The sequence below is a fragment of the Acartia tonsa genome, chromosome 4 (genome assembly GCF_053477335.1).
Source record: "Acartia tonsa isolate MP-2025a chromosome 4, ASM5347733v1, whole genome shotgun sequence".
NCBI lineage: Eukaryota > Metazoa > Arthropoda > Copepoda > Calanoida > Acartiidae > Acartia > Acartia tonsa.
Window position 1 is genome coordinate 19528184 of NC_137263.1, and position 15208 is coordinate 19543391.

Here is a 15208-nt window from a genome sequence, read left to right on the forward strand (position 1 = left end):
TAAATATTATTTTTTTTTATAAAAACGATAAATGAGGTCATAATTTAACTATTTATGCAAAAAAAATTATTAATTTATCTTAAATAAGAACAAAGATATGATGTTTTTAACACCTACTTAAAGGATTAATTTTGTCGGGATTTGGCCTAAATATCGCGTCGACTAAAGTTGTTTACAAAAGATACACTACACTACGCTGCAGGGCCACTGTGGTTGTTCGATAAACGTTGGAAAATTGGCCTTTCAAGAAAAGTTCGCCATAGATATCGTAGCAAAGTAGCATAAAGTAATGCTGCTCTCTATTCAGTTCTTTCTAAAGTATAAAAGCCTCTTAGTTCTTTTTTCTCACTCCTTCTATTTTTATCCTCTCTCTCTCTAACTCTCTTTTAATTTATGCTACTAATGTGTGACTTTGCCCCATACACTGCTACAATATCGATGGTGAACTTGCATGCTACATTTTGCTTGAAAGGCTGATTTTCCAACGTTTATCGCCAAAAAATAGGTGTTTATTCATGGCAACGGTGCCAGATGTACGCATTTTGTGCGTAATGTACGCATTTTTTACTTAATTTTTGACAAATGTACACATTGGGCAAAACCGATGAGGATGTACGCATTTTCAACATTTTTTTAAAAATGTACACGTGTACACACAAAAATTGAAATTTTCCTTCCAAAAATGGACTTTTTACCCCCAAAAATTGGCTTCCTTCCTCGATTTTTTGGTTATAAACATTGAAGTTTAACTGAATATTTATATTTTTTGTAGTAACTTGTAAAATTACAACTGATAGTGTGAGGTTGACTCCCTCTTCTCCCTTAAGAGCTCCTAGATGCCACTAGTGTAATTCCTATTAGGATGATAGCATAGCAAATACCCCTCGTACCCCATCCCCTTCTCCCCATTCCCCCCTCCCTTTCCCCATTCCCCCCCAAAATGTACACATTGGAGGTCCAATGTACACATTATTTGTACACTTTGATCTGAAAAATATCTGGCAACTATGATTCATGGGGAATGGGATTTGAGGTAGCATAGGAATCGGTTCATATATTGCAAAGCTTGAAGGCGACTCGATGGCAAAATATCTTGTTGGGAAAGTATTAGAATATGTTGTTGATTTATTTTAAAAATATTCTTAAAATCATTATTAAAATTAAAAAAAAACAAAACATATTTTACTGTATTTAATTGGTTATGTCATCTGCATTTTCTAGGAAAAATTCTCTTATGAGGCTGATTCGGCCCATCACCTTCCCAGGACTTAAAAGCTCTATAATAGGAGAAAAATACTCGGTTAAAAGAGACAAAAATCCTGTTACTTTTATGTAGGAATGAGAATGGTCGATGGTCAACAGAAATTTTAAGTTTTACGTTTATTTTTAAAGATCGAGCTGATATTAGATAATTTTAAAAATTTCAATTGGACAATATTTTAATTGAATAATTTTTATTAAAGGCAATTTTATTATCATTTCTAAATATGATAATGAAAAATACGATATATAATATAATGTTATTTGGTATCAATTATGATTTTTTATTTCATCGATAATACTTTTCTTATTTACCCCCTACAAATACGACATTTATAATGTTTACTTTTCTCAATTGACGCCGCTCACAAATAAAAGTACAAACAAAATAATCGCGAAAATCATTAATATCTGAATATTTTCATAATATAATATACATTAATTTTGTCTATTTCTTAATTCCCTAAATATTTCTTATCGTAAAGTGTAATAAATATGAGTAAAAAACAAATTATTCTATTAAACCGGCGTTTCAATTTTAATTTGTGAGCGTTCTGCAAAACCAAGTTGCCATGTTTAAAGTTTTCTTTGTTATTTTTAATTTGTTCAAAAATATTTATTTTTTTATTGCAATATTTGAACAAATTACGTTCGAGTATAAGTTTCAGCACAACAAATTAGATTTTAATGGTAAAAAATAATTATAGTTAGTTTTATAATTTGGCAACCCTGTGCAGCGAGGTTTACAGTTTGCAGCACCATCCAAAATTTCTCTTCCTCCCTTCCTTCCGTGACTTCACAACAAATTGGAGAAAATAATTATAAATTTGTGTTTTTTAATAAAATTCAATAGTTAACTACAATGGCGGGCTATAATTCAGGGTAAGATTTATGCTATTTTTTGTTTATTTCTATCTTATTTTAGCCCTAAAACTGTCCTTATACAGAATTTATGCCGATTTGTACTTTGTGTACTTTTATTAAAACAACTATTTTAGGACTGAAAATGCCAATTTTCTCTATAAAACCCACTTTGATTAAAAACAGCTAAAATACATCCTTAAAATTGCTTATTGTATGTTAATTAGTTATTTCATATTGGAAGTTTAATATCTTTTTTCTATTCAATTTGAATTCAAACGTTTTGAAATTAAATTAGAACGTTTACTATAATATGGCTGAGTTATGCATGATACTAAAATCATTATTTATCGGTTTATCCATTTTTGAGATCTAAACGGGAAACAAGTTATTTGATAGAAATTAGTAATATTACGAAATAAATCCTGTGTTTTACTACTAATCATGACTAGCTTACTATATTTTTAACTATTATTTTCTCTTACAGTTACGGTGGAGGATACTCTGGAGGCGGTGGATATTCTGCCGGAGGTGGCGGCGGAGGATATTCATCCGGTGGAACACGCAGCTATGGGAGTAGCGGCGGCGGAGAATATGGTGGCGGAAATAGAGGCAGTGGAGGTGGCGGGTATGGCGGCGGAAATAGAGGCAGTGGAGGTGGAGGTTATGGCGGCGGCGGTAACAGAGGCTATGGCGGAGGTGGTGGAGGTGGCAGAGGGTATGGGGGAAGTCGGGGAGGAGGTGGTGGAGGCAGAGGGGGCGACAGAAATGGATATGGTGGAGGTGGCGGCGGCGGAAGGTATGGCAGCAGTGATGGCGGCTATGGAGGTGGCAGCAAGTTTGACGATCCCGGCAAGAATTTGAAAAATGTTGATTGGTCCACCCACACACTCTCAGAATTAAAGAAAGATTTCTACACTCCATCTCAAGTTATTGCCAATAGGTAAGTTTAACTAGTTTTGTTGTGTCCTGTCATCTTAGCATAAGTTTCACTTTTAAGTATTAAAAAACAGATTGTTTTAAATCAAAACTGAGTTTAGGATTGCAAAGGTCATCTAACTGACTATTATTTTCATAGTTTTAAAAAAATTGTATGTATTTCAGAACTGCCGCTGAAAACAAGGCATTCAGAGATAAAAACGAGATCACTATTGTCCAGGGTGACAAGGATATCGCGCCCATCATGAACTTCAGCGAGGGTGGCTTCCCCGAGTATTTGATGTCTACAATCCAGCAGGAGCAGTATACTGAGCCCACATCTATCCAAGCCCAGGCCTGGCCCATTGCCTTGTCGGGACACAACCTTGTTGCCATTGCCAAGACAGGATCTGGCAAGACTTTTGGTTACCTTCTGCCTGCTATTGTTCATACTATGCAACAGGATTATCTGAAGCGTGGAGACGGCCCTATTGTCTTGGTCCTGGCTCCAACCCGTGAACTGGCTCAACAAATTCAAGAGCAATCTGTAAAATTCGGCCAACCTTGTAATATCAAGACTGCATGTCTGTTCGGTGGTGCACCCAAGGGCCGTCAAATCGGTGAACTCGAACGCGGCGCTGAAATTTGTGTTGCTACTCCAGGCAGACTCATTGATATCCTTGAAATGGGAAAGACAAATTTCCGTAGATGTACATATGTTGTGCTCGACGAGGCCGATCGTATGTTGGACATGGGATTTGAACCACAGATCCGCAAAATCTTGGGCCAGATCAGACCCGACCGTCAAATGTTGATGTGGTCCGCCACTTGGCCGAAGGAGGTGAGGAAATTGGCGACAGACTTTATGGATGGTGATGACTTCTATCATCTCAACATAGGATCCCATGATTTGTCAGCAAATCACAATATCACACAGATCATTGACATAGTTCAGGTAAAGCGTTTTTTTTCCTTTGAAGGAACTTTAAAGATTTTATGTTGAGGTAAAAACAGCTAAAATACTTTGAAATTTGAGGATTCGAGCCAGCATATTTTAAATTTTTTATTTGATTTGTTTATATATGGAAGATTCTGTATATTTCTTAGTCCATTTTAAGTATAAACCCTTGCAACTCGATATATCAATTTTCGAGCAAGAAACGTTCCTATTCAGTTATATTTGCGACATCTTTTACTACACAGAAACTTACAATTTTGCTAAGGGACTTTCTTGATTGCATCAAGATAAATGTCAGATCTATATAGAACATAAACGTCTATGGTTGAGCTCGTATATTTATATCATCCTTTTGTTTAAAACTAATCTAGTTGTATCTTCAAATTTAAAAAAAAAAATAATTTTCTAGGATTGGGAGAAGGAAGATAAACTGGCCAAACTTTTGGAGGAAATCAGTGCCGACAACAATGCCAAGGTTCTTATCTTTGCTGAAACCAAGAAGAAATGCGACGAATTAACACGTACAATGCGTAAATATGGCTACAGTGCCATGGCTATCCACGGAGATAAGAAGCAGGAGGAGAGAGACTGGGTCCTGGGAGAGTTCAGGACAGGCAACACCTCCATCCTGGTGGCAACAGATGTAGCAGCCAGAGGCTTAGGTAGGATCATAACCAAGGCGGGCTGAGATACATATTATTATATAGCCAATTTGGCTTTCATATTTTACAACGCAAAGATTTTGTTTGTTTCAACGACAATATGTTAGAGAAATCAGTGAATTTTGGTCAAGATCATCTTTTTGTTAAATATTCGCATCATCGGTCATTCATAATTTTGAATTGTAAAATTATTTTACTAATTTAATTTTTCTTTCTTGTAGTGGAGCCAACAATAACACACATTCGTTCTTGTTGAGGGTGCCACTGCTGGTACTTGACTGGCTCTATGCGGGGTTATAGTCTTGATTTGCCTCCGGTTGTATAGTTACCCTCCTAGGAGGATTAAACCTTCTACTACGCCACACTTACTCAGTCATATGATGGGATGTAAGCATTAAAAGTCTAAATGGTGCATAATTTCCAAGGTAATTTCTGCATGGTATTTAATATTTAGTCTCAATAGTCATACTCCCCCCCCCCCCTTTTTTTTTTAACAAATTCCTATTCCCTTCATTGTTCTATATAATACTGAAACTAAATATTTGCTGTGTGCTTCTAACTTAACACCTTTGAGAAGCAAGGCCAGAAATGTAAACTTGATTTTGGAATATTATACGAAAGAGTCTATTAATTATATTAATGGAAAACCTGACTTTTACCTCTTTTGTGTCCTGCAGCTGTTTACATGTTCTTGCTTCCAGGGGCGTAGATTTGGAAATTATCTCAATGGAAATATTATGTCTTAAACAAAACTGTGCTTAGTTGGTCTCAAAATGAATTAACAAGAAACCTATAAGCACTTCACGTTGCTATTCCTCTATTTATAATAGATTTTTTTAATTAGTCAAACTGATAAGTTGACATCTTAACGTACTTTTTAACACCAATGGACTTTTTAAAGGCATTTAAAAGTTTACATTACTGGCCTGTTTCTTAACACCAGGGATGTATGCTTTTTAAGTATTTACTTTAAAAAAAAATTGCGCTTAGTTCACATACTTGGAAAAACATACATCCCTGAAATAACATAAAATGGAATTACATTTTAATTTATTGTTTTCATCTTTTACATTATTTTATGAAATCATTAGCATTCAAGTATTTCTAAAAGTAAGTCGTGCTTTAATATTCTTTAGATGATTTTGACAATTTGAAAAATTAAGATATTCACTGATTGGGCTAATTTTTATGTCGTAAATGCAAAAAAAATACAAAATCTTAAGAAAAGGTAGGTATAGTTGCAAACGACAACAAATATATACAGAACTTTCATAAGGTAGGTATTGGCAACCTTTATTTACATCTTTTAATTAGGTAGGTATTTATGAAATATTATCGTGCTTAAAAATTCAATATCAGTACCCAAAATGTATGTATTTCTTAGCCCTAAAATAAAATACTGTTTGCTTAGATGTTGATGACGTAAAGTATGTGGTTAACTATGATTATCCTGCACAAGATGAAGATTATATCCACAGGTAAGAGTTTCAAACAGTTGGCTCCAAAGCATTTCTTCGCGCAATTTTATGTGCACTGTGCGGTAACTGCATTATAGAGTAAAGATTATTCAAGACTGTATTTAGGTCTATTGTCGGTTTAAATTTTGCATAATCCATTTGTTCCATCGTTTTGCCGTTAGCAGCCTATAAAGTTCACAGAAGTTTTAGAGGTAATCGCTACCAGGAACATTTTACTGTGAACTACATTAAATTCGAACGTTTTTACCCGTTATATCTATCATCAGTGAAATAAATCCAGCAGGAGAAAAATTGGCGGGGTAGTATCTGAATTCAATTCCATAGTTAATTTTTCCGGTATATTTTAGCATATAAGAAAGGTCTTTTTCATTATTTACAAAATGAAATAGAATATAAAGATATTATGGCATTAGGAAAATTGTCGTCAATTTTGGTTTCTAACATAGACATTGCTTATTGGTCAGTTTGTTTATCCAGTAGGAGTAAGGGGGGGGGGCGTGGAAACGGAGGATCGTTATATAGCCATCTTCGTCAGTTTGTTCATCCATTAGGTGGAGAGGTGATGGTAAAGGGGGTGGACGGGTGGTATCGTTAATTTAGCTAGCTGTGAGCATCATTTTATCAGAGTACATGAAAATCTGGTGCAACATCCAAGTAATAATATTATCTATTTCAGGATTGGTAGAACTGGTAGAAAGAACAATGTTGGTACAGCCTACACATTTATGACAGAAAAGAATGCAAAGAGTGCATCCATGATGATTCAGATTCTTACTGAAGCTAAGCAGGTAACATTATTTGAATTATGGATAGAAACCGATGTAGAGGGTTTAGTCGTATTTTCACAGTAGCTCATTCTATTTCTAGCCCCTGCGGGCCAATCATTGCCATTTACTTAACCTAGCTTAAAATAATCTATCAAAATCAACTGTGAAAGTATGACGAAACCCGCAACTTAGTTTTCTCTCAATTACACGAATATTTAAACAATCTAAGAAAACTCTTAATGCAATCGGAGTTACATTTCACAAAAGCAGATTCGGATTTTAAAAGAATGTCTAAAATTAAGTGGATTCATACGAAACTGATATGAACTTTGGACAAATCTGAGCCAAAGCTTAACATTTTGATAAAGAAAAATGCAAAGAAAAAGAGCAAAGAAATAAGATTTAAAGTGATCACGAAGCAAGCGATATATTTGATACATATTTGGAATTACTTAGTTATTTAGAATCATGACAAAAATTTTGCTAAAGAGGACTATCCACGAACGAGAGCACATGATTCTAAGTACCTTCCAGCATTGATCCTAAGTATTTTCTTTCAGAATATAATAGGTCACCATATATTATATATTAATATATTGACGAGAAAATATATGTTTTACCATGTTTTTTTAAAGTATTTTAATTGATTTTGAAAACTTTTATGAAGCTAATTCTTTTAATAAAATGGATATTTGATGATACATATGCGAATACTCGTGTTGTATAAATTGTAAATTAAACCATATTAGCATTAATTTAAACATACATATGAGATATAGTAAATGTGCTTTTGACTTTTTAAAATTTTTATCATTTGACAACATGGACAATTAAAGACACCCCGAACTCAACAAAACGTTTGATAGAATTTTGACTAAAAATGGTGGACATTTTTTTTACTTTTCTTCAACTTGAAGTGGTGAAACATAAATTTTTTCGTCAATATATTAAGGGGGGGGGGGAAGTTCTGACACATTTGCGTAAACAGGGAGTATAGGCTTTATCTTTGGACTGAGAGGATAGGTTATTAGGGATAAAATCATTCTTATATGATGAATTTTCCCAAGTTTTAAGATTTTTTGGATAGGCCTCCAGGTTCCGGAGCTCCAGGCCTCCAGGTCCTCTCTGTACAGGTAAAAATTTAAAAAATATTTTTTTTTTTGAAGAGTTAGAAGTCAACCTATGAAACAAAATATGCATATTTTTGAATGTTATTCACATATTTGAAGAAAAAAACGCATATTTTGTTTCATAAGTCGACTTCTAACTCTTCAAAAAAAAAAAAAAAAAATTCATTTTTACCTGTACAGAGAGGACCTGGAGGCCTGGAGCTCCGGAACCTGGAGGCCTATCCAAAAAATCTTAAAACTTGGGAAAATTCATCACATAAGAATGATTTTATCCCTAATAACCTATCCTCTCAGTCCAAAGATAAAGCCTATACTCCCTGTTTACGCAAATGTGTCAAAACTTCCCCCTCCCTTATTAATAGTGACCTATTATATTCTGAAATAAAATACTCAGGATCAATGCTGGAAGGTACTTAGAATCACGTGCTCTTGTTCGTGGATATATCTCTTTGATATATAAAGTGCCTTAAATCACCTATGTTTAAATTTGCTACAGTATAACTAAAATTCATTGACACAATTCTGTGCTATACAAACCTTTAGATTTGTTTGTATTTGTTTTAACACAGATGGAGTTAATAAAATTCATACTTACAAAATAGAGATAAATTTCTGCTTTTATACTGTTATCAATTTTGCTTTTTGACAACTGAAAAAGTTGCCATTAAGGTTTAAAAATGTTGGACCAAATGTCTATAAAGATATTTTTCAGCTTATTTAAGTGCAACTACCATAACAGGCAATCAGAACTAGTGAGGAATAATGTAATATGGAAACACAAGTTTAGTGGCCCTCAAATGGTTTTAGAGAGATGTAGTATTAGTCATGCACAGTTGTATTTAGTATAATTTTTGTCATCAATGTTGTGCCAAAGTGCCTCAATTAAATGACCCTAAGAACAGGAGGAAACTGGAAGTGGATGTATCATTTATTAAATAATACATAGATATTCAATTAAAAATATTTTGATTGTGTAATTGTAAAACAATAAAATAAGTATAGTCTAAATATTTTTTTCGGGTTTTCATTGATTTTATAATTACCAAAGAAGACCATTAGAGCCCCATTAAATCCACAAGCAATCAATTGGGCTATGAGGTGAAAGAGCATGCATTGATGTTCACATTTGGCCATCATAAGTTGGTAGATTAGTAATTATACAATTCATTCATACCTCTTCTGAATGCAAATAACAGGCTTCAGTATGGAAAAAAAGCATGAGGCACTCTACAATCAGAAGAAACAAATCATGTAAATAAGTGCCCTTTTAAATCTTCATGCCAACTATTGCTTTTAAAGGCAAAAATGCCTTCTTGTAAGGTTCCATTTTATCATCATTTTATGGGGAATTTGAAATCTAAGGGGAGGGGGAAGTTCTGACACATTTGCGTAAACGGTTAGTATAGGCTTTATCTTTGGACTGATAGGATAGGTTATTAGGGATAAATCATTCTTATATGATGGATTTCCCCAATATTTAAGATTTTTTGGATAGGCCTCCAGGTTCCGGAGCTCCAGGCCTCCAGGTGGTCTCTGTACAGGTAAAAATGAAAAAAAAAATTTTAAGTTAAAAATCAACTTATAAAACAAAATATGCATATTTTTTCTTCAAATATGTGAATAATATTAAAAAATATGCATATTTTGTTTTATAAGTTGACCTGTAACTTTTTTTTTTAAATTTTATTTTTCATTTTTACCTGTACAGAGACCACCTAGAGGCCTGGAGCTCCGGATCCTGGAGGCCGATCCAAAAAATCTTAAATCTGGGGGAAATTCATCATATAGGAATGATTTTATCCCTAATAACCTATCCTCTCAGTCCAAAGATAAAGCCTATACTCACCGTTTACGCAAGTGTCAGAACTTCCCCCCCCCCCCCCCCACTCCCTTACTATTTGGTATTAGGTGAGGTCTAGATATGTACACAAAAAGTGCAGAGGAAATGAAATATTTTCCCCGCATCAAAGATTATTTATATATATATAGATGTTTAGATTTAAAGGATTAAATATATTTGAAAAATATTTCTTGAGGCATTTCCTTTATTGTGATAGTAGTTTCATTTTTTAACATTCGTACAGTTACTTTAGAAAGCATCATTCATCATTTCTCTGGTCTGATCATAAATAAATGTTCTGCTATTAAATTACCCTTGGATTGAGAAGATAATTCTATAAATTTTCCACTTAAAGGGACCCTTCAACATTGCCTATTTCTCCTCTCAAACATGATACTATCTTGTAAAGTAATACTTTTACAATTGCTATTTTTATTTTATAGTGGGCTCTATTTGTCTTTTCTATGATGATTTGGGGGTGACTTCAAATAGGGGAAAGCAGTTCAATATTTACAATACAAAGGTTTATTTTGTACAGCCCTCCCTTGTTCAAAGGCAGCCCTAAAACATCATAGACTATACTAATAGAGCCCAATATGAAATAAAATAGCTATTGAAAAAATAATCAAATTGTAAAATAGGACTTTGATACAGAAAAAATAATGGTTAGAGAATATACTTATATGCAATGCCACATAAATATAACCTTCAGGAAATAATGCCTTTCCTGTATCAATGTTCTATTTAACATATTTATAATTATGACAATAAAAATTTGTTAAGTTCTACATAATTTACTTAGATGAGGTAAGTACAAAATTACCTTACCCTTTTTAAAGGAACCCCTAAATCATCATACACATGAATTGTATAATTACTAATCTAACAACTTATGATGGCCAAATGTGAACATCAATGCATGCGCTTTCACCTCATAGCCCAATTGATTGCTTGTGGATTTAATGGGGCTCTAATGGTCTTCTTTGGGAATTATAAAATCAAAGAAAAACTGTTATTAATATTTAGACTTTTCATGTATTATTTCTTAGGGTCATTTTATTGAGGCACTTTGGCACAACATTGATAACAAAAATTATACTAAATACAACTGTGCATGACTAATACTACATCTCTCTAAAACCATTTGAGGGCCACTAAACTTGTGTTTCCATAATACATTATTCCTCACTAGTTCTGATTGCCTGTTATATTAGTTGCACTAAAATAAGCTGAAAAATATCTTTTTAGACATTTGGTCCAACATTCTTAAACCTTAATGGCAACTTTTTCAGTTGTCAATAAGCAAAATTGATAATAACTGCATAAAAAGCAGTAATTTATCTCTTATTTTACAAGTATTAATTTTATTAACTCCATCTGTGTTAAGAGAAATGCCAACAAATCTTAAAGTTTATTTAGCACAGAAGTGTGTCAATGAATTTTAGTTATACTGTAGCAAATTTAAAAATAGAAGTTTTAGGGCACTTTTTATATCAAATTTAGCAAAATTTTTGTCATAATTCTAATTAACTAGGTAATTCCATATATATATCAAATTTTTAAAACTTGCTTCGCGATCACTTTAAATTCACATTGGAATTATTTAATTTTTCTTTATGTTTTCCTTTATAAAATCTACAACTTTTATTTCTGATTTATCTATTATTTTTTTCTGTTTCAGACAATCAACCCCCAGCTACATGAACTTGACATCATGTCCAAGATGTTCAGCGGAAAGGCGTTCGGCGGCGGCAGGAGACGCGGATGGCGTTAATCCTTCTAGTCAACCAAGTCAGCAAGCACATACACGTCTTCACACTTGTGGTTGTGCCGTCTGTATGAGGCTTGTTGTGTCAGTTATTTGCAACTGTGAATACCCAATACTGTAACTAGCACTGTATTTCTTGTATTTATTCAAAACTAGTTTAGAGGCTTCAAATATGCATATCTAGCTAATTTTTTTTGCCTCATTTTTCATTAAAAAAATAACCAGTTCGATTTTCACTGTTTTTAAAAATTAAAATTAAATACATTTCACATGTACAATGTACATAGAACTGTGATTGTTAAAACACTTTTTTTTTTGTTTTTGTTTGAAATTAAAAATATTTCAATATTAATAGTTAAATTTTTGTATCTCAATTCCAAGTTTCATATTTGATCTCTTTTCTAACTTCAATTTAAATTTTTTTCTAGTAAATATTATGAACACCTTGCCCGGTAAATTTTGTTTCAGTCTGTTATAAAAACCATATCTTAGCATTTACCAATTTTGTTAGGCCGCATTTTTTTGCAAAGCCACCAAAGATAAATATGCAGTAATCAAAGTGGCTTTTTATGATTATCTTCTAAAGGATTAGTTTATGAAAAATGCATAATAATGTAAATAGTTAAATAATCCAGTATTCACCAAAAATATTTTTTTTTATTTGATGAAAATTCTTAACTGTTAATAATCCTGTATTTTGATAATTTGTTGAAATACACTTGTTTTTCCATAAGTACATACATTTTTATAAGTACATTTTTATTTTGCCTTTTTTAAATATGGCATAGGTAGTTAGTTATGTCTTTCTTACCAAAAAATAACAATCAAGGATGGAAACATCCATAAAAGCGTAGCTTGAAAACTGTTACTATCTGGTTGTATCGCAGAATCTCGCTAACCACTGAACCGTTAGGTTTTTTTTACAGTGAAACTTCTTATAGGTCCTGGGAATGGTTGTAACTAATTTGGGGAAGGGTACCTCCACCTTCCCAAGGCTAAAATTTAATATTGAAATAATGAGTTTATATCTTATTCGAAAAAGACTTATTTTTCACGCGTTCCCTAAGTTAGGTGCTTAATTTTCATAAATGGTTCTTTGCCATTTCTGATTATTTGCAGGAAATTAAAATTCGGTTAAAATGGTTGTATGCGAACATTATATGTATTATGTACATTAAATCGCTTTCAGTTCATAGTTTCTATTAAATGTTTGAGTGGCGTGTAGAGGATATTACCGCAGGTTGCGTGATGAGGAGCTGAAAACTTTTACAATTAAATTTTTTTTTGGAGGTGGATGTTTCTTAATTGTATTGGATTAAAATCCATTTTTTACTAATTTTAGCTGTTAAAATGATTAGTAAATAGTAGTTATCTTTATTTTGTAATGTTAAAGTTATATTACAGTAATTAGAATGCATGTAGAGTATACGCGGATATTTTGACGGAGAAAATTTGTCGTCAGTTTTGTTAACATGGATCTCATTTATTGGTCAGTTCGTTCATCCAGTAGGAGGGGAGGAAATTGGGGGTATCGTTAGTAACCGCTGGACCGATATGGTTTTCATTTACAGGGTAGCTTCTCATAGGTCCTGGAAAGGTTAATAACTATCTTTGGGGAGGATGACACCACCCTCCGAAGAGAAATTATCCCTAGAAAAAAAGACCCCCACCAATTCTTTTTTTATAACTGAAATTAAATTGGGGGGGGGGGGTGACTCCTCCCCTATGTACCTCTAGGGGCATATTAGCTCTACCGATTAAACGGATGTCGTTCTCCTTTATAGCGTAGCGTATAGCTATTTTGGGGGAAGGTAACACCACCATAACAGAAATTATCCCTAGAAAAACAAGTATTTTTTTCTTGTTGAAACTAAAGGGATAGTTTCACGAAATGCATTTGAACTTAATTTAGTGAACCGCATATTTTTTGCTAGGTAATGGGTTAAACGATATTTATATAGCATATATTTGAAAGAATTTAAATTTTCTACCACGTAGTTTTTAAAATATCAAGACTTGAAAATCGTCTTTTTGTGATATATGCATTCTAAAAAGACGATTTTCAAGTCTTGATATTTTAAAAACTACGTGGTAGAAAATTGAAATTCTTTCAAATATATGCCATATAAATGTAGTTTAACCAATTAACCAGGAAAAAATATGCGGTTACTAAATTAAGTTCAAATGCATTTCGTGAAACTACCCCTTTAAATTTAGGGGTTTGAATCCTCCTCCCATGTTCCCCTAGATGTCTCTAAGCTCGTTGCCGCTAGGAGAGAATAAAGTAGCAGCGCTACCGAACAAGCGGATATGCAATGCTAAATCCAAAAATGAATGTTTGTCCCCATAACCAAACCATGTCTAGTAACTTTTATGCATATTATTGATTAATAGTCACACACAAAAGTTTTAATCAAATTATGAAATGATTTTTGAAAGAAAGCCCTTTCTAAATAAAATTAATTTAAGGTTAGTTAGTAACGGATAGCTTCAATCGTAGATCTAGGCATGTTAAAATCGTCCTATTGATTTAAATCCTTGCATTTAGTAGAATCTAGGGATCTACTGCAGTTCACGGTAAAATATTGCTGGTAACAAATATTACCAAAAATCTATGAATTTTAAAGGCAGCTAGCTGCCAAACTGCTGAACGTACATATCATGCTCGCACACTGTTTCAGGCAGCATAAGAAGGCCTACAAATAATCTGGAATAGCCATAAATCAATAATGCATAATTATTTCGCAGTGCAAAGAAATGCGCGAAAAAGGCCTATTTTGCGCGTTTTTTCTTCAGTGAAGCTCTCCCTGTGCATCATTGGATCTTGGTTATTCCAGATTATTTGTAGGCCTTCTTGTATCGCTTAAAATGGTGTGCGGGTATGATCTAAACGTTCAGCCGTTTGGCAGCTAGCAGCCTTTAAAATTCATAGATTTTTGGCAATATTCGGAACCAGCAATATTTTACCGTGAACTGCAGTAGATCCGAATCTAGAAAAAACTAGCTATTCCTTAGACGATTCAGAACCAGTCCACATTACCATTTTAAACTTTCTTGTAAAATAATAACATAAATTTTCTAATGCCATATAGTCTACATAAACCATTGAAAAATATTATCAATAAATGATTAAAAAATTTGGGTTATTTTGTGTTTATAGTAACCTAGTATAGTAACCTCAAAACACACACATACATACCCATAGTATCATACACACACACAGACATACCCATACACACAGACAAATCCACACACATACATACCCATACACACACACAGGCATACCCATACACACAGACAAATCCACACAAACACATACCTGTACTCACACAGACATACATACACACACACACAGACATACATACACAAACATGGACTTACACACAGACATACTACACAAACATACCCACACTTACACAAACACACAGACGTAGACATACCCACACACACGCACATACCGCTAGTGTCTAGGGAAAGCTAAAAACCAATTTTGATTGTTTTCAGTCAAATATTGGAACAAATTATTATAAGTTACTTCAAGTATAACATTAAAACAAACTCAATAT

The 15208-nt window shown here is 33.3% G+C and overlaps 1 protein-coding gene across 2 annotated transcripts; it reads left to right on the forward strand.

Annotated features, from left to right (window-relative positions):
- The first annotated feature begins 1801 nt into the window (after positions 1–1801).
- LOC145316364 (uncharacterized) lies at positions 1802–12375 on the forward strand. Of its 2 annotated transcripts, XM_080156807.1 has the most exons (7): positions 1802–2142; positions 2609–3064; positions 3226–3994; positions 4407–4659; positions 6071–6137; positions 6814–6925; positions 11556–12375. In XM_080156807.1, the coding sequence occupies exons 1-7, from the start codon at positions 2123–2125 to the stop codon at positions 11646–11648; spliced, it is 1770 nt and encodes a 589-aa protein (XP_080012933.1). In that variant the 5' UTR covers positions 1802–2122; the 3' UTR covers positions 11649–12375. The 2 variants fall into 2 exon arrangements, with proteins under 2 accessions (XP_080012933.1, XP_080012934.1); XM_080156808.1 differs by lacking the exons at positions 6071–6137; positions 6814–6925; positions 11556–12375 and adding an exon at positions 4881–5042 and having other exon boundaries at positions 1876–2142.
- Positions 12376–15208: the final 2833 nt, after the last annotated feature.

Excerpts from the sequence above, each read along its gene's own strand:
- LOC145316364 (XM_080156807.1), top strand. The coding sequence starts at position 2,123 with ATGGCGGGCTATAATTCAGG. Across the intron at positions 3,995-4,406 it reads AGATCATTGACATAGTTCAG|GATTGGGAGAAGGAAGATAA; the intron begins GTAAAGCGTTTT and ends ATAATTTTCTAG. Across the intron at positions 4,660-6,070 it reads TGTAGCAGCCAGAGGCTTAG|ATGTTGATGACGTAAAGTAT; the intron begins GTAGGATCATAA and ends CTGTTTGCTTAG.